The 19,959-nt window shown below is 38.4% G+C and overlaps 1 protein-coding gene across 2 annotated transcripts in view; it reads left to right on the top strand.

The window, feature by feature from the left end:
* sgta (small glutamine rich tetratricopeptide repeat co-chaperone alpha) overlaps positions 1–19,959 on the top strand; it is a 51,506-nt gene that overhangs the window by 18,767 nt on the left and 12,780 nt on the right. For both annotated transcript variants that reach the window (XM_079845271.1, XM_079845272.1), the window contains exon 10: positions 13,367–13,528. In XM_079845271.1, coding sequence (XP_079701397.1) covers positions 13,367–13,528 — 162 coding nt within the window. The remainder of the gene's footprint in view (positions 1–13,366; positions 13,529–19,959) is intronic.

The raw sequence follows: 19,959 nt of genomic DNA, 5'->3' as shown, positions 1-19,959 counted from the left end.
TGAAACGGGTAGCCTATGCATCTAAAACATTTAAACATTAACTTTTTAATATAACATTATAGTCATTATGGCCTTTAGAAATTTTTTTTTTTGAGGAGGTGGGGTATGCACTGTGGCGCGGCCTAATCTTTTGTCCTTAAAGGGATACTTCATCCAAAATGAAAATTCTGTCATCATTTACACACCCTCAAGTTGTTCCAAACCTGTATGAGTTTCTTTGTTCTGAAGATATTTTGAAGAATGTTTGTAACCAAGCAGATTATATGCAACCATTGACTGGCATAGCATTTTGCCCCTACTATGGCAGTCAATGGTTGCATATAATCTGCTTGGTTACAAACATTCTTCAAAATATCTTCAGAACAAAGAAACTCATACAGGTTTGGAACAACTTGAGGGTGAGTAAATGATGACAGAATTTTCATTTTTGGGTGAACTACCCCTTTAATGGCATTGTTTCCCCTTACATTACTTTTACTTTTATACTTTAAGTAGTTTTGAAACCAGTACTTTTACACTTTTACTTGAGTAAAAAGCTTGAGTTGATACTTCAACTTCTACAGAAGTCTTTTTAAACCCTAGTATCTATACTTCTACTTGAGTAATGAATGTGAATACTTTTGACACCTCTGATTAACAGTAACATTCAATAAAGAAATTAAATCATCAAAAACAAATATGCTTATAGTTTGATTAACAATAATCACACAGAATATTAGGTCCGGCCCTTTAAAGGGGATATTGCAGGTTAAATTTTTTTCGAGATTAATATATAACCTTGTATGAAAATACCATATGAAAAGGTAATGCAGGATTTAAAATGTTTTAAAAATAGAACGAAAATTAAGAGGAAAAGCTATTTAATTTATTCATATGCACAACAGGTTTCATGCTGTAATCTAGCCCTGACATCAAAGTAACTATCTGTTTTATGTAGATGTGTGGAAGAGTGACGCCCCAGTCAGACCAGTTGCTTCATTGCAGTTTGGTACGGCAGAAATACATACATTAATTTTCAGTAGAAAGCTGCATTTGGCTTGCATCACTTGCATTGCGCTGCATTTTAGGTGAAGCATCCGTTCGAAAAATCGCGTCACAACATCACGTCCCGGTGTATACAATGAATGCATGCTGAAATTATTGTTGCGTGGCTACATAAAAGTTTAAGCATATGTGATTCATTGCCGCGATTGGTCTGACTGGCGCGTGAGAGAGAGACAAGCGTGCATATGTGTGTGTGAAGGGGTTCTTTTTTTAGGCAATACTCTCTTGCAATTGAACGTGAATACGTTTACTACTTAAAATCATCAAAGCTAAACACCATATCTAGTCAAACCGCATCACGACATCGCTACAAATATAGTATGGGATTAAAATCAGCGAACATCAATGTATAGGCTTAGGCTACGTTACCATTGAAGTCCTACCGCTGTGAAATGCCAGGTATACTTTGCAACAGACACATTGCACCTTGTTCTCTTCTTTTTTAAGAATGTAATGATCCCAAACTTTAGACATTCTCTTCCGTTTATTGACATCTTTACTCTCCGCCATCGCGCCAACTAAATTCAAAATGTATCACGCGCTATGGTGTGCTTCCTGAACATTGAACAGCGGTCCGTGTGAATCAGATCCCTGCGTGTATAGTGCGCATCATAGGTATTTAACGAGGCTTCGAGGCAGAATTTTTGCCTCGGAATTTTTGTAATCGAGTTAATCGAGTAACTCGATGTATCGTTTCAGCCCTAGTTTGAGACATTAAGTATTTTGTCTTTATGTACTTCCTGACTATGTACCATGACAAGCTTAGCGCAATACTGCTTGAGGGATTGTATTAGCATCTATGCATTTGAATGACACTGTTATGCTGATTGAATTACGGCTGATGAGACAGGAATGTTTGGGGTGTGTCCCTATTTTCCTATGTCTCCTCCCCTGCTGTATAATCCCTCCCCCTGAAATGTAGATAAATTGCATTGTTTTGTACAGTTAAGTTAGACTGTTTTCGGACGACCTGCAGCACAGAGTTCTCATTAAAAGAATGTGTCATGTGACGTGTCATAATTGTATGGCTGTGGTCTGCCATATGAGTATTAATAAACATTTATAATCAGCGTCCGAGCTGTCATTGCGATCCATTGTTTTCCTATCGTTGAAATTCACCGCACTCCCTCTCGTTATGTCACGTCCGGTTTTGGCATTTTTAGATGCGGAAGTAACATTTTCTCACAAAAACGACTCCAAAAGCCTTAATAGCGTATTTTAAAGTATATTTTAAAGAAAATCTAGTTCCTACATTATTTTTCTAAACATTGACTCACTGGAGTCTCTAACCTGCAATATGCCCTTTAAGAACTGCACGAACCAAATTCATTGTAACACATCCTATTTCTCATTCAACTCTGTATACGTTCACTAAAGACATATCCAACTGTGTTTACCTGAATACTCGCCAGGATGTGCATTTTGACCATTCAAACCCAATAATCTGCAAAACTGGCCGCGCCGCACTATGTGTTTCTGATGCTTTCTTTTTCCTGAGCTACAGGTATTTCCAATGTTTAGTGAACGGTGGAAGCAGAGCTCACATACGCGTCCTCACTCCTGCTGTCACACATCTACGCACGTTAAGAAATATTGCTCTAAGAGTGCTGTCATTTTTAAAGTACCAGTACTAATAAAATTTCATATCGTCACCCAACTTACCCAGTCAATTAAAAATATTGATGTCAACTAATTATCAGCGTCGACACAGGCGATTATATTGACCAATCGCGTCAGGCCTAAACATTTTTAATACTACAGTAATAGTAAACCTCTTTAATATGACTGTTTTAAATAACTGTTTTAAATAACAACATTGCTGTTTGAGCGAACGCTGAAGAGAATGAACTGAAGTGCTTTGCTAGAAGGTTAATTCTCAATGGATCGCATCCTATATGAGATGAAATCAGATATGTATACAAAAAAAACATATTACAATTTATATTTGCACAGATAAACTTGAACTAAGTTACATAGTTAGAATGTATAACTCCTGTTGTGGATGCGCTCTTCCCGTGAAACACGGCAACTAAACTCAAAGAATTTACAACTCATTACAATAGTGTATCATACCAATCAGTGTAATTAATGTTTTGCATTGTTGTTTGAGCGTGCACGCTGAAGCTAAAGATGATCACGGGTGCAATGTTTTGCACTCATCCTAAATGAGATTAATCTGATATTTATACCACATAAACTTAATATTACGACTTATATCTGCACTAGAGGACAACCGATTTTTCGGTCTGCCAATTTTATTGGCCGATATAAGCCTGTCGCAGATAAATCGGCATTGGCATATATGCCACAGATATACAACTGATATGAATGCGCATCTCACAGCGTACAAATATTCACACACCATTATGTCTTGTCAAGCATCATTGTAAATATAGTCGGTTATGTCTTAAGTCAACGTGCTTCATTTATTTTTTTGAATGTGAGGTCAGTTTCATCAAAAAAGCAACATTTTGAGAAAAAAGCTGAAGAAATCACAGATTTTGTCAAAGACTACATACAGATGGGAATGCCGATATATCCTGCATCCCTATCATTTATCAATCTAACAGAAACGAGCGCAGATCCGAGCATAGAAATCATCTTACGACAGGGTTCACGTGTGATTCATGAAACATTTGCATGCCTCCAATCCCATCATATGAATGATCGTACGTTGATAAATGTGGCGGGTGAAAACAATCGTCATTTTAAATATCATGCCCCTAAAAATTCAACGTTTAGAAGCCTTGGGATTTACGACATGCCAAGAAGAGGAAGTAATCTCATAAAAGAGAAATTGATCTTACTCCAAAAACAACCGTTAACCTTGTAATTGCAATTAATTACATTCATTCATATGTATATTAAATACCGGTAAATAAAATTAAACATTTACAAACATTATAAATGCTATAGTCTAGGCTATTTTTTACGGTACAGAACAAGAATAAAAAATAAGTAACTATAAAATGATATATTAAACTATAAAATAATGCACAAATTAGACTATAGTGGCATTTATTATAAACAACATACAAACGTCAATCCAAATTGAATTTATTTAAAGTGAAACTGAAACGGCAATGGACTCACCTCTCTCATTCGTCAAGAATCTATATTTTTCCATATTTGCCATGTAACATTTGGTTGCTAAACTATTATTCATTATGTAAACAAAGCTTTGTACTTCTCGTGTTCCATGTAAAACGGCATCCTTCACAAGCACAAAAATGTGTTTGGTTGGATGCTGGGCACGCTGATTTTACAGCGACCATTTAATTTGAGCAGTGTACATTTTTATGTTTGGTTGACTGCATTTTAGTTTGATGAATGGCTGATATGTCAAGTTAGCAACACTAGAACTGATATGTTGTGTGCGCGCATGTGAGTTGCCTGCGCAATCATTTGGATTTTATAAAATAAAAGGTTTACACTTTACAATAAGGTTTCATTACTTTAGTAAACATTAACTAAGAATTAACAATATTTCTACAGCTTTTATTAACCTTATTTAATGTAAATTTAAACATTTACTAATACATTATTAAAGTCAAAAGTTGTATTAGTTAACATTAGTTAATGCCACTGCGAACTAACGTAAACAATGAACAGCTGGATTTTTATAAACTAACATTAACAACGATTAATAAATATTGTAACAAATGTATTGCTCATTGTTAGTTCATGTTAGCTAATAAGTTAACTAATGTTAACAAATAAGACCTTTATTGTATTGTGTTACCAAATAAGGATATAAAGAAAACCAATACAATGTTTTAGTGTCACAAAAACGAGCGTAGCTTATACTAGGTTACTTGTCGCATTTTTCTTTTGTTAATCTGTTAATTTAAGTGAAATATATTTTGTATAGTCCTATTTATTTTATTCCTATTATATACTTAATTTCTGTTTTTCTCGGCTCACAGGTGCGTTATGTGACGATGTTTGATTCCTCATGTTCTGTTGTTTGTGCTGCTATTTGTGCATATAATACTAAAGCACTGAAAAAAAACAATTGTTGTATTTTTATGGGTCACAGGCACCCATTTATTCTAATTTAATTAGGGCCCAAGCCCAAAGGGCGCAGAGCCCTATTGTTCTTCCTCAGATTATTCTTTGTTTTTTTTTTTATTTTTTTTTTCGACTTCTCGGGTACTTTTGGGGCACTTAACATGCTCGAAAACTCTTGAAACTTCGCACAGGCGTCGGAATGCGCGGCCATCAGAGCCGGGCTGAAGCTGGTACCCGGGCGTGGCAGGGGGGCTCGACAGCGCCCCCTAAAGTGGGGTCTGAAAACTTGGTCCATCTATCAAACACACTTGCACGTACATGTATGAAACTCGGTACACATATAGACCTCATTGGGCCAAACAACTTTCGTGCTCTAAGTTATGCGTCAGCCCTACAGGAAGTGAGCTATTATGGGTTGTTCGGAAAACGCATGCTCTGGAATTTAATATACTCCTCCGAGGCCATTGTTTCGATCATTGCCAAACTCGGTCAGCATCAAGTGAACATATTCAGGATTCTAAATTGCGAGCGGATTTTTGATATCTCAAATGGTTTGGCCGTGGCGAAGCAACGAATTTATGGCGAGAAAAGGGAAACAGGAAGTGTGTTATAACTTGTGCAAACATTGACTGATTTGGATGAAACTTCAGCTGTGTGTTCGTTGTAAGAAGCCGATCACATGGATATGACTTTTGTGAGTCAAAGTTATAGCGCCACCAACTGGCAGCAGGAAGTGTGTCACTTTCAAAAATGCTTTGAATCACCATCTTATTTTGACCCGATTTATTTTTAAACTTCATCAGTATAATGTGAAAACATGACAGATAGAGACTTATGAAATGGATTCCTGAAATTTCAAATACTGTTGCCATGGCAACGTGTCAAAGTTTAATAATCTTTTGGCTGTTCTGAGGCTCTTAGCATGCTTGAAATTGCTTGAAACTGCTTGAAACTCAACACACACATCAGAGATATCAGTCAGTACACAATGGCAAAGCCTCAGAAACGGGTGGGGATGAGGGGCTCTCTAGCGCCACCTTTTGACAAAAGTGAAGGGCTTCGTTTCATCTACAATCACCAAACTCAGAATATATATTGACCTCATCGAGCCGGACAACTTTCTAATTTACAGTCATTAGCTCCGACCAACAGGAAGTCAGATATTTTGGTTTGAAGGTGAATTTTTGATTAAATCGGGGTCTGAGTTTTTACGTTCTCCTCGTAGGCGATTTATTCAATCTCCACCAAACTCGGTCAACATGAAACAAAGATACTGAAGATGCTAAAATGTGAACGGATATTGGATATCTCAAACGGTGTTTCCATGGCAAGGAATTAAATAAGGACAAAAAAGGGGAACAGAAATTCTCTGTGTCTGCTGCTCTCCCCTCAATGAACACAAGATGGCAGCATTGTATTAGTTTTGAAGCAGGATAAAAAAAAACTTGTTTCTCTCTCTCTCTCTCTCTCTTGTTTGTGATTTATGAGGACACAAATTTGTATAATGACATGGGTATTAAACTGGTATTACAACGTGTATGTGTGTGTGTTTAAAAACATACTAAAACAATGTTTTATTCAAATGTAATCAAATAGCTTTAAAATAATCATACTATTTTTCAGATCAATATATTTATTTTATTTAATATATTTCTTCTGAATATTTATTCTCTGTCTGCCCTCCCCTCACTAAAAGGTAGCAGTGTTGTTATTTTTGAAACTCTCTCTCTCCGTGTGTGTGTGTGTGTGTGTGTGTGTGTGTGTGTGTGTGTGTGTGTGTGGGCATGTTTTTGTTAAATATCAGGACACAAATGTGTATAATGACATGGGTATGACATAGGTATTACAAAAAGAGGGTGAAATATGAGGACGTTCCCCATGTCCTCACTTTTCAAAATGCTTATAAATCATACAGAACAAGTTTTTTTTTCACAGAAAGTGAACTGCACAGTCTCCTGTGAGGGCTAGGTTTAGGGGCAGGGGCAGTGTGTGTGTGTGTGTGTGTGTGTGTGTGTGTGTGTGTGATGGGTAGGTTTAGGGGCAGGGGCAGTGTAAGGGGATAGAAAATACGGTTTGTACGGTATAAAAACCATTACGCCTATGGAATGTCCTCACATTTCACAAAAACAAACGTGTGTGTGTGTGTGTGTTTGTGTGTCCACCAGCTGGCAGCAGGAAGTGTGTCACTTTCAAAAATGCTAAATCACTGTCTTGTTTTCACCCGATTTACTTCAAACTTCGTCAGTATAAATGACAAAACATGGCAGATGTAGACATACGAAAGGGTTCCTGAAATTTTACATACTGTTGCCATGGCAGTGTGTCAAAGTCTAATCATCTGTTGGCTGTTTTTGAGGCTCTTAGCATGCTTGAAATTGCTTGAAACTCAACACACACATCAGAGATGTCAGTCAGTGGAAATGGGCAAAGCCTCAGAAATGGGTGTGTTGGAGGGGTGTTTATTACAACATAATCATGGTTTATGAAGACATTTCATGTGTCCCCGTAAATCAAAATAGCTTTAAAAGCATACTAAACAATGTTTTAATAAAAATGTAAAAATGCAGAATGTTTTCTGTGATGGTAGGTTTAGGGGTTGTGTGTGTGTGTGTGTGTGTGTGCGATATGTAGGCTTAGGGGTAGTGTAGGGGGATAGAATTTACAGTTTGTACAGTATAAAAACCATTAAGTCTATGGAATGCCCTCTGCCTGTCTTTCCCCTTCCCCCTCTCTATCACTCTCTCTGTGTGTGTGTGTGTGTGTGTGTGTGTGTGTGTGTGTGTGTGTGTGTGTGTGTGTGTGTGTGTGTGTGTGTGTGTGTGTGTGTGGAGGGGGGGGGTCTCTCTCTCACCCTGTGAGTATGTGTGTGTGCCTTTCTCTCAGTCCTTCCCCTCCCCCCTCACTCTCCCTCTATCATTGTGTGTGTGTGTGTATGTGTGTGTATGTGTGTGTGTGTGTGTGTGTGTGTGTGTGTGTGTGTGTGTGTGTGTGTGTGTGTGTGTGTGTGTGTGTGTGTGTGTGTGTGTGTGTGTGTGTGTGTGTGTGTGTGTGTGTGTGTGTGTGTGTGTGTGTGTGTGTGTGTGACTTTCTATTTATTTTTTATATTGGACCACACATATTGATTTCAAATATATTCAACATATTTTTTTCAGAGAGTGAAATAAAAAAAACTTTCTCCCACCATTTAGATCTTATTTATTTTTGTTGTTAAAATCTTGTGAACATTGTTCAATGTGCAGAGTGCATCTCTCTCAGTCCTTCCCCTCCCCCCTCACTCTCAGGCTCACCCTGGATGTGTGTGTGTGTGTTTGAGTGTGTGCGCGCACGTGTGGTGTGTGTGTGTGTGTGTGGGGGGGGGGGTGTCTCTCTCACCCTGTGAGTTTGTGTGTGTGCCTTTCTCTCTCGGAATGATAATTTACCCCTTTCGTATCATAGACTATTACAAAAAACTATCACTTTAGTGGTAAAAAAGAACTACAAACACCTTGAATTAAATACTGGCCTTCTGGACTTACAAAATTTTGAGCAGGAAAATATAACTTTTATTTATTTTATCCTATGACATTAAAATGAATCTAGATTTAAATTACATCATGGGTGTGGCTTGTGGTGATAGTGGCACCAGTTGCTGCGGTAAATGTGGCATATTCGAGCGATTCTAAAATATTCTCCTGTTTAAATGCATATTGCCTGCCGTGCACAGTTAAGCTGATGCCACCGGCGTGGCGGTGCCACCGGCTTGGGCCCGTCATCGCTGCTCGCAGCTTTAATTTTAATTTGATATTCTAATCTTAACGGTTAATGATCCATTAGTGAGCTTCAGGTTCAGTCAGGGAAATAATCTAAATGAACAATGCTCTCATTACAGTTCTCCACCAGATTTGCTATGCTTGCACAGAAGTTCATAATTAAAATATTTACATTACCAGCACATAATTCCAAACTTTTTTTTCGAAAAAGTGTGAGACTGTATTCATTTGTGTTAATGTTCATACTTTGTATTCATCAATGTAAACACGACGGCAAAGAAGCATCACGTGTGGATGTTTATTCATTTTATATCATCCTTAAGGCAAGCTACACGCTGCGTGACACGCGCGGCTCGAGCAGCGCCGAAAGCGCATGCTAGAAATAGAACCGACGCGACACGCAAGTGTGTTGGAAGCATTTCCAGGCAAAATGGAATAGGAAAAGCTGTTTGTCATTTTGACACGAATACATATTAAAGGGTAACTAACTAAAAAAAGTTGGTTTAGGGTTTAATGATCTGTAATACTGGGGCTTTATTAATGCTGTTCATTGATTCGAGTAAATGTTTTGACATTTGAGTATAAAGTGTTTTAATTCTATAAAATATGGTGTAAAACCGCCAAAGTGCTGCCCTCTTAAGGTTGAACAGTGGCTACTGCAGTTGAATTTTCCTATTGGACGTTGTGGTACATCATGACGTAGGATGGTACTTCCAACGGCTCACTATCCGCGCCCCTGGCACGAGCTCACCACGCCCTCAGAAATGTTTCCTCCAATCACATGATGAGAACGGCTTCACTCCAGTATGAACTGTCATGTTGCGTGCCAGTACACGTCAGGCTTTTCTTGCAATATTATTGCCGCCCGTCATGTGTACAGATAATTTTCATACATGAGACGCACTTTAAAACCCTGAAAACCCTGACTGGTTTTAAAGTGGTTGCCGCGGACGCGGTAACGAACAACAATACTGTAACGTGCTGGCGTATATAGTCTTACTTATTTGAGGAAATCTGTTTATAATAGGCTTTTAGGTCTGAACTTATTGGTCCTGCGCTGCTGCACTGATTCAGTTAATTTGAATGAAAATACATCGTATGTATATCAGATATCGGATCTATTTTTAGTGGCATTCAGTGTAAGGATTTGACTGTTCATAGATTAGGTCAGTTCTCTTGCGCTGCTGCTTCACTAGCATCATCGGCATCGGGAGTTAATGCAGTTTGAGCCAGCGGCTCGCATTGATAAGGCTCTGGGTCTGTGTCACCCTCCTCCAATTCAGGTGAAGGTAGGAGAAATGACCGCTCTGTTGCAAAGCTGGCGTCACTCCAGTCATTCTCCATCTCTGCGACTTGCGAGTCAGACAGCTGTCAATCAATCCGTCACTGCGGGTCTCAGGTGCACGCCCTCCGCTTAGCCCCGCCCTCCGCTCAGCCCCTCTGTCTCCGCTGGGCTCTTCCCACTTTTCCAGCATTTTTCAAAATTTGCCAGTGGGTGGAGTTAAGCTCTGAGCAGGGGTTTACCCTTTAATAAATAATTTTTATGTATTATGTCAATAATTTGACATAAATGCAAAAAAACAGATATAATTGTAATTAAGAAGAAAAAAATCTTTTTTCAAATATCGCCCTTGTCAATACAGAACTAAATATTCTATAGCCTATTTTGCCGTCAATACTGCCGACAACGGGTGCGTCTCAATCAGCTCCCTAGTTCAGTAGTCAGGGCACTGATCAGGGAGTCAGCCCATTGACTTATGTCCTGATCAGTGCCCTGACTATTGAACCAGGAGCTGATTGAGACGCACCCGTGGTCTTTGCTGTATCAGTAGGCTATATATATGTTTAATCCTTAATCGGCCCTTGGGGTCCAGCTGACCCCACTGGACTTTTCCTCCATTTTTAAAAAGTGTTCCCTTCATCTCAGGGCCATGAGACTCTGTGACTTTTCCTAAACAATCTATATAAACATGCACAAAAAATCTGGGCTTGATATGGTTGTTCTAAAGGTGTGTAAAAAATAAATTACCGTTTAAGTCCCTCGGGGTCAGATTGACCCCACATTGAAAATGGATGGGAAAGTGTAAAAAAAATGTAAGGCAATATCTCCGCAACGCTTTATCGTATTCAAACCAAACTAGGTACATGTCATCACAACCATGACATGTAGGGTGACCACCTGTCCCGCTTTGCGTTGTACCGCACAGCATTTTCACCCCTTGTCACGCATGTCGCATATTGAGAAAATGTCCCGCATTTTCACTAGTCTGTTGATTTTTAATGATCATATTGAGAAATCATGCATGCGTTCTTTTGCCTTTTTAAGAAAGCATTTTATTTATTATTTTTGCGGCATCGTTTTTCACCTATATTTAACAGCGCTTCGTCAGAAATAACATCCCGCCTTACACAAATACAAAAGCCGTCTTTTAAACCATATCCAATGGTTGAAAAGAAAGGAGTAAACACGGTCACTAGTAGGTTGTGACGGCTGTCAATCAAAATGTGGAGCGGTGATTCGTTCCATGTGTTCCCTGTCAGAAAACGAATAGATAGCTCTGTAGCCTATATAAATGAATGAATATATATATATATATATATATATATATATATATATATATATATATATATATATATATATATATATATATATATATATATATATATATATATATATATATATATATATATATATATATATATATATATATATATATATATATATATATATATATAAAAACTACAACCCCCCTCCAATATATATATATATATATATATGATTAACTAATTTAATGTTGTTTTATTTGTTTCATTATTTATTTAGTTGGATTTTAGTTGCACTTGGTCAGAACTGTTTCAAAAGTAGTTATCTGCATGATGCCTGCTGCCTTTGGGCTCAGTGATGTTGAATTTAAGATTATACAACAGTTTTAGGTTATGTTTTAGTGTTGGTAACATGTCCCACATTGTCCCACACAAACTTAGTAATCGTCCCACATTTGGTTTGTTTGATGGTGGTCACCCTAATGACATGAGGCAACATGCAGCGTTTCGGCGCAGCATCACCTACTGGTCCGGAGATACAAAAAATGCCTATTTTTGCTTATAACTTTTGAACCGTTTGTCCAAAATTCATAAAAGCGGTCTCGTTAGATTCAGGACGTCATGTCGGGTCGTCTGATATCCAATTTTACCATATCGGCCATTTTGGCTGTCGGCCATTTTGAATTATGTGCTAAAATGCTGTATTTTATCAACGCATGAACGGATTGTTACAAAACTCGGTATGGGTCCTCAGCACGATGCCCTGAAGGAGCCTGAGAAGTTTCGAAACAGCGCCACCTAGTGGATACATTTTTTAAAAAAAATGCTTATAACTTTTCATGGGAGTCACTTTTTGTGTCCTGAATCCTTGCCGAGTCCAACAATACCAGATTTGCCAGATTTCGGCAATAATAGAACAAAACATGAAATTCCCATTGACTACAATGCAGTATTATGATATAAAATGCTATGCTTTACAAATGAATTGGTGTATCATTACGTAACTTGGTATGTGCCATCAGCACCATGCCTTTAAGCTACTTAAAAGGTTTCAAAACAGCACCGCCACGTGGTCCATACTTAGATATAGCCTCAAGAGGCCTTTTCATTATCTGCAATGACATATTGACACCCTGCTTTGATATATCGACACCAATCTTTGCATGTGTCATTGTTCCCTTATTCTGACCACACCACATCAATTTCGTAACAGTCGAAAGTTTTTGGTTGAAAGTGATAAATCATTAAATCATTATTTTTGACTGTATTTATCATTTTACAGCTATTTTGCCTAAAATCACCTTAATAGGTCTTTAATTGCTCATTGCTGCAGTTGATCTGACATTGCCAACATATTTTGGCATGTCTTGTCTTCTTTGCGCTTGGCCCCAGTATTGCTGCTTGCAGCTATATTTAATATTGCAGCCTGTACTGCTAACTGTGCTGAAGAACTGTGCAAAGCAAAATTGTTTCATGATTTGAAACAATATCACCCGGTAGAACATGCAGAAACTAAGAAGTAAATTTTTCTATTAAGATATTTATTTTTAAGGAAAAATGACAGAGTATAAAGAATTTAAAAGCGGGTTTGGTTTCTACATCTTTCACTTAGGAACAAAAAATCTGCCTTTAAACTTGATAGAAATAAGCGTTTGACATTTTATTGTGATAATTATTTATATTTTTTAAAGATTTTTTCTTTGGCCATATCATCCAGCCCTAATTAGAATGATTATTAAAACTTGATAGTTATAGTTATTGTCCTTGGTGTGAATGGCTCTTTACCCTTTGAATAAATGTGATTGTGTATCTTAATCATTATTTTGTGTTTTTTAAATAATATATTTTTATTTCCTGCATATTGATATTTTTTTCAGCTTTTTAATGACTTTGAGCGTTTATGTCAAACAATTTAACAAGCTTTTCTTTTTAAGAATGCCTTTTTATTCATGATATCTGGACTGTTATATCAACCTAACATTGACAGCAATTTATCAACTGTTTCTTTGCCCATGTAGGATGTCAGGGATGATGTCTGGGGCTTACAGTCCTATGGGGAGTGCCACTTTGCCAGGAGCAGCAGCAGCAACGGCAGCAGCAACAGCAGCAACAGCAACAGCTGGAGCAGGAGGGGGTGGTGGTGGTGGTGGTGGTGGTGACCTCTCCAGCCTCATACAGGCGTAAGTTTCAAGACCATTACCGAATTTGGACTATCGTCTCTATCACGGTTGCACTCATGTGACGTTGCTGTACTATGCAGTCACGAAAGCTTATTGTTTGTATGCGTTTTTATGTATTGCAGTTTTAAAAACAGATTATTTTAAACCATTGAAGGCAATAAGAAGCGAAAGACAGCTCATTTCAATATATGCGCACGCGCTCTCTAAAGAGACAAGCCGCTGCTCATAGATAGTGTGAGAAATTAACTTTTTGAGTGCTTTTTGCCACCTAATTCAGCTTGAACTGTTAATTACACATACCTATGTGTCAAAGTGACCATTTATTTGCTAGTAAACAGTAATTTATTTCTTAAGTGCAATAAGTTTTTTTAGGCTTGTATTAGTTTTTTTTTAATAATATTGAAAATGGTGATACGAATGATGAAATTTCAAAGGCATCAATAATTTTGATATCATAATCTATTTAAAAAAACATATCAATATTGTGTGATTTATATAGTTATTGTGAAATACAATTACTCATATCATGAAATAAGATTTTGGTCATATTGCCCACCCCTAGTTAGGGATGCACCGATACCATTTTTTCAGAACCGATCCAATACCAAAAATTCAGAGTATCTACCGATACCAGCGCAGTTTAGATTAAAAATTAAATGTATTAAATAAAAAAATCTAATTAGAATTTCTATACCTTAGTGTGTTGAACTGATAATCACTTAAATTCTGAAAATAAATATTTAAGCATAATTCAAATTCTGAAAATAAATATATATAATCATAAATAAAATAATGACACTATTGCACACAGTAGCAACAAGCAAGCAGCATAATAAAGTGCACACTGACTGTACTATATTTAATTTTAAAAGTAACCAACTATTTACAACCTAGTCATTTAATGCTTAGGTGCACTTTACTTAATCTCTTGTAGAGCAACACCAGCGGTAATTCAGGAAAACAGTCTCCCAATGCTCCACGTGAAACTTCTGTCTTCTGACCTTTTACCATCGTGTCAATTCTCAATTGATTTTGATTAATGTGAGCGAGAGCAAGACCGTTTGAAGACGGTGAGAGTGCGCACGTGCTGCCGGAAGAGGGGCTCTCTCTGCTCGTTCTTCAGTAACTGTCACAAGCGCAGCAATCAGTCTCTACATCACTCACCGATCAAATAAGGCTTTAGCGGGATAAAAAAAAAAGCTTTGGCAGCTGCCAAAAAAACGCAATATGTGGCGGCCGGTGTTGATTCTGTGTCGTACCGCCGCAATTTGCAGCTCCCTAAATACAATGGCAAGCAGTTTTATAGACGAGGCATTCAGCATTTGCCTTTTCCAAAACAAACTTGCTTTGCTATAGTTGCAAGCACATATAGAGCAGCGTGTTTCCACTTTCAAAGTGTATGGCAATAAAGTCAAACAGTTAAAAGATGCTTTGAAAGTTTAAAACGTATCGTTGTCTTGAAGAGAAGATTCCAGCACTCTGCCCGTGGAGGAGGGGCAGTGCATGGTCTGCACATGAACTGCAGCGTCTCCAGCAGCACAGAGCTGCCTGTGGATGCCTGTCTGTAAATAATGAAGGGAAAAAACTATCGGCGAACGCAGCAGCCTTGTATCGGCCGATACACGTAAAAAACGCAAATATCGGCCCGATATATCAGTCGATCACTAGCGGATAAACTAGATTAGTGGATAATTCAGCAGCAAAAGTTACTCTAGAAAAATCACGAGTGCACAATAATTGTATGAAATCTAAACATTTTGTAAAAAAATTAAATATTTAGTGGGGAACAAATAAAAGTGAATAAGTGTAGCACTAAATCTGGTAAAATTTTACACATTGTAGTAAAGTACATTCTTTGAAAAACAAGTAAATATATTTATGAAAATAGGGCCTATATACTAAGAAATTAAAAGACATTAAAAAGCTGTACTATACATTTATGAGGCAGCAACATATTATAGATAGGCTATTAATAATCTTTCATTGTACAAAAGTATTATAATACGAAAGGCTCCAGTGCATATGCGCATCCCGTGCCAAGGATGATGCGCTTGAAGCAACATGGAGTCACAGCGTGCATCGCTCTGTCTACATTGAAAAGTTCAAAATACAAAGGGAAGATATATCGATGCATAGTTTATCGTTCTATTATTTTATTGAGCCATTTCAGTTACCGTGCGTGTGAAGAACAATACAATCTCTAGTCCAGTGTTGTGACCTAACAGACACCGGTAGAAAGTAGGGCTGAAACGATTCATCGAGTTACTCGGTTACAAAAATTCCTTGAGGAAAAATTCTGCCTCAAAGCCTCGTTAAATTCTTATGACGCGCACTATACGTGCAGGGATCTGATTCACACGGACCTGTTCAATGTTCAGGAAGCACACCATAGCGCGTGATACATTTTGAATTTAGTTTAGATTCTAGATGCCCAGAATCACTATAGTAACTGCATGTTTTTCACAGTTTATACAGGTAAGTTGATTGCCGTTCTTATAGCTGCCCCACACACACACACACACACACGGCGCGCACAAGCCCCGAAGCCAGATCGCTTTCACTTTCGTCCTCATAAAGTTTGTCAAGTAAATGCGTTCAAAGCCTTGCCAGTTTGAACATTGAAGCGATTGTGCACTATTCAAAAACAACAATGCGAAAACTTATCCGTTCAGTGCTCAGCTTTTTTCTGTGACACAGAGAGCCGCGCCGTGTCGCGTCTGTGACAACGCGCGCACGCCCTGAAGGCAGACCTCTTTTCACGTGAAGATCACGCGCAGAGAGCAGCACAGAAACGCAGTGTCAACGCTGTCCTGTGAGTAAAGTTAAGTCACTAAAGTAGCTTAACTCAACTCAACCGTTATAGGCATAATTTGAATACCTTTTGAAGTAAGTACAAACCACAGCTTCATAATGAATAGAGACTGTATGAGTAATTCACACACACAATCTCTCTCTCTCATTAATGCATTCAAATGTAATGTAGGCCTACTGTGTTAATTTATCTGTAGCCTATCTGACGTAAAACAAACATAAATCTGCCCCATAGACAATAACTGCTGAAAGTGAACCGTTTCCTTCAAGTATTTTAAAATGTACTTTTTGCATTTGTTGGAAAAATTCCAACTTTAATAGTAGAAAATATTTACAGTAAAAACCTTATCAGGAACTTACTCTAAAACCTTATGAGGGCAAAAAATGGAAAGCAAAAAAAAAAAGAGCAAAATAATCGTTCATTAATCGTAATAGAGGTAAAATGTTCCATTAATCAAGGTTTTTATTTTTGGTCAAATCGTTACAGCCCTACCTAAGCCTATACATTGATATTCGCTGATTTTAATCCATACTGTATTTGTAGCGATGTCTGATGCGGTTTGACTAGATATGATGTTTAGCTTTGATGTTTTTAAGTAGTAAACGTATTCACGTTCAATTGCAAGAGAGTATAGCCTAAAAAAAAAGAACCCCTTCTCTCACACACACACACACACACACACACACACACACACACACACACACACACACACACACACACACACACGTATGCACCCTCGTCTCTCACGCGCCAGTCAGACCAATCACGGCAATGCATCACATATGCTTAAACTTTTATGTAGCCACGCAACAATAATTTCAGCATGCGTTCACTGTATACACCAGGACGTGATGTTGTGACGTGATTTTTCGAACGAATGCTTCACCTAAAATGCATCGTGATGCAAGCCAAATGCAGCTTTCTATTGAAAATGAATGTATGTATTTCTGCCATACCAAACTACAATGAAGCCTCACGCCGGTTTCACACTGCACGCGTTAGCAGGGCGTAAGCAGCGTGTGTTTTTTTCGGCGCCCATGTTAACAGATTAGAGCATTCACACCGCACGCAGAGGCGGCGCGGCAGCGCGTAGCAGGAGCATAAGCAGCAGTGCCGCGATCGTTTCGGCGCCAAGTCTATTTTTGCCGCGCTGCTCACGCTGAATTAAAGCCACAGTGGATTGTTCTTGATCAAAACTGACCTGATTAACATGGAAAATAACACATTTCACCATGAAATCATGTAGTGAAGTGTCCCGTGTGTTTCACGATCACCATATGACATCCAGCGCTGTGAAAAAATTTATAAAATACACGAAAACACAACACTGCCAGAAGTTTATGCCCAAACTTGAAAGGTCCATTTAAATGATTAAAACTAGAGGCTTATCTTAATTTTAAAGGTTACTTTTATCATGTAAACTACATATATATGTATGTATATGTATATATATATATGTGTGTGTGTGTGTGTGTGTGTGTGTGTTATTTGCTCTATGAAAGACATTGATAAAGACGAAAACTAAGGACATTTAATCTATCATTTTATTTTAGTTAGTTTTGCCAAACACATTACAGATTTGGTTAGTTATCGTTTTTTTTTTTGTAATGCCTTTTTATTTTACAGTTAATTGCAGTAGCGCTCCGGTCTGCAACACTCTGAAAGCTGCCACAGTTCACACCAATATGCAACGAGACGCGGTGCATCATCTTCATAGCACAACACTCTTTGTACTACTGTCCAACTTCCGACTTTTCGGCTATTTTTTGTAGCTGGATATATATAATTGTTGCATCTAAATATGAATGAGGATGCGGTTATTGATAAATCTAATTGTTATTGTTGTTCTTATTATCATTTAGGGGGGCTTAGGAACATTTTGGGGTAGCTTCAGCCCCCCTAAAATAGGCCTAACGACGTCCCTGATATATTTATTTATTTATTTATTTATTTTAGACGTGGAGGAAGCATGCTTATATATATTTATTTATTTATTTATTTATTTATTTATTTATTTATTTATTTATTTATTTATTTATTTATTTTAGACGTGGAGGAAGCATGCTGCCTATCATAAATCAAAGCACGAGTTAGACAGGGGTCGGGGGAGAACACCGGGAAAGGTGACAATGGACGATATTCGTCTGTATTTGCAATATACAAGCTGCAGTTCAGCTGCGACAAACGCTGCCAGTGTGAAAGCACAAAGGGTGCGCGCGGCTCCCGCATTCCATACGCTCCGCTCCTGCGCTGCTTACGCCCTGCTAACGCGTGCAGTGTGAAACCGGCGTCACGCAGTGCACGCACACACACACACACACACACACACACACACACACACACACACACACACACACAGGTTGCTAGATTACCATAGCAAATAGGCTCACCCCAGAAATATATTATTTGTTAGTGGCCTAATGGTAAATGCTGCAGGTGTAGAAATCTACATAAAAGATATTTACTTTGATGTCAGGGCTAGGGATGGGCATTTCAAGCAAAAATTATATTCGACGATCGCTGGGAATTATTCGATTTTTATTCGAAAATCGCAACTCCTCCCCCGCATGCACGCATGTAAAGGCTACACGCGTATAAACAGAGAGAGAGGGAGAGAGACCATTCACGCTCTCAATCTGTAGGATAACAAACTGTTTAATTCATTAGGGAATAGGCTATATCAACTCAAGCCATATATTTATTGTAACATGCTGAAACATATGACTGTAATGTGACATCGCCCCAAGTTACCTGATAAATACCACAAGTCTACAGCGTGCGCGTGAGACGATGTGTTATTCTTCTGTTGTCTCAGGGCGTTTTAACTCTGGCATTTTTGTTCGGAATGGGGCACGGTTAGCATGAAAAATTGCTAATGTGAAAGCTTACCTACAGAGCTTGGTGTGCACTGAGGTACCGAACCCGAGAACACACAACCGGAGTTCGGTTGCTCTCGGAGCTGTGCCACGATTCACGTGAATGTGCAAACGGGTGCGCACTTGTTCTGGAAGAAAGTAACCAGCGCATGCGTTTTAGCCGATTACAATGTCATTAGTTCAATAACATACACGTAAGAGATGATAGTGTTGATGATTTACCCTGGATACGATCGCGAGAGCGAGCCTGCAGTGTATTCGCGCATAGAGTGCAATCAGGTCAGCAAATTAATGGCAATTCACCGTCTCCTCAAAAGAGTCTGTTTGCAAGCAGCAAAGCCGCATTCAAGCGACACACATACGGTAAACCCAAGTGTCGTTTACTCAGCTGCACATAATAGCACCAAATTAATTGAAAAAAGCCCATATTGACCCGCGTTCTGTTTTCTATCACGCCCGTGCACGTTTGTGATGACGTAAGATGAACGCAAACGCACCAGGGTTCAAGTTGAGTGTGAAACCAGACCAACACTGCGGAGGCGGAGGGAACAATCAGACTCGGACCGCAGCAAACGTGTCCAGTATAAAACACTCTGAGAGCGGACTGGCAGCTTTAGGTGTGTTATTGGCAGCGCCTCTGGTTACATGAACGCGTCAGCACCACATCAGCACCGACAACATGGGGATTTTTTTTGGACGATAATCGCACATACTATTCGATATTCTATAATTAAATAACTAAT

Source organism: Gobio gobio, assembly GCF_949357685.1.
Source record: "Gobio gobio genome assembly, chromosome: 19".
NCBI classification, from domain to species: Eukaryota; Metazoa; Chordata; class Actinopteri; order Cypriniformes; family Gobionidae; genus Gobio; species Gobio gobio.
The sequence above is the reverse complement of the archived record's forward strand: the minus strand, read 5'-3'. Positions and strand labels throughout refer to the sequence as shown.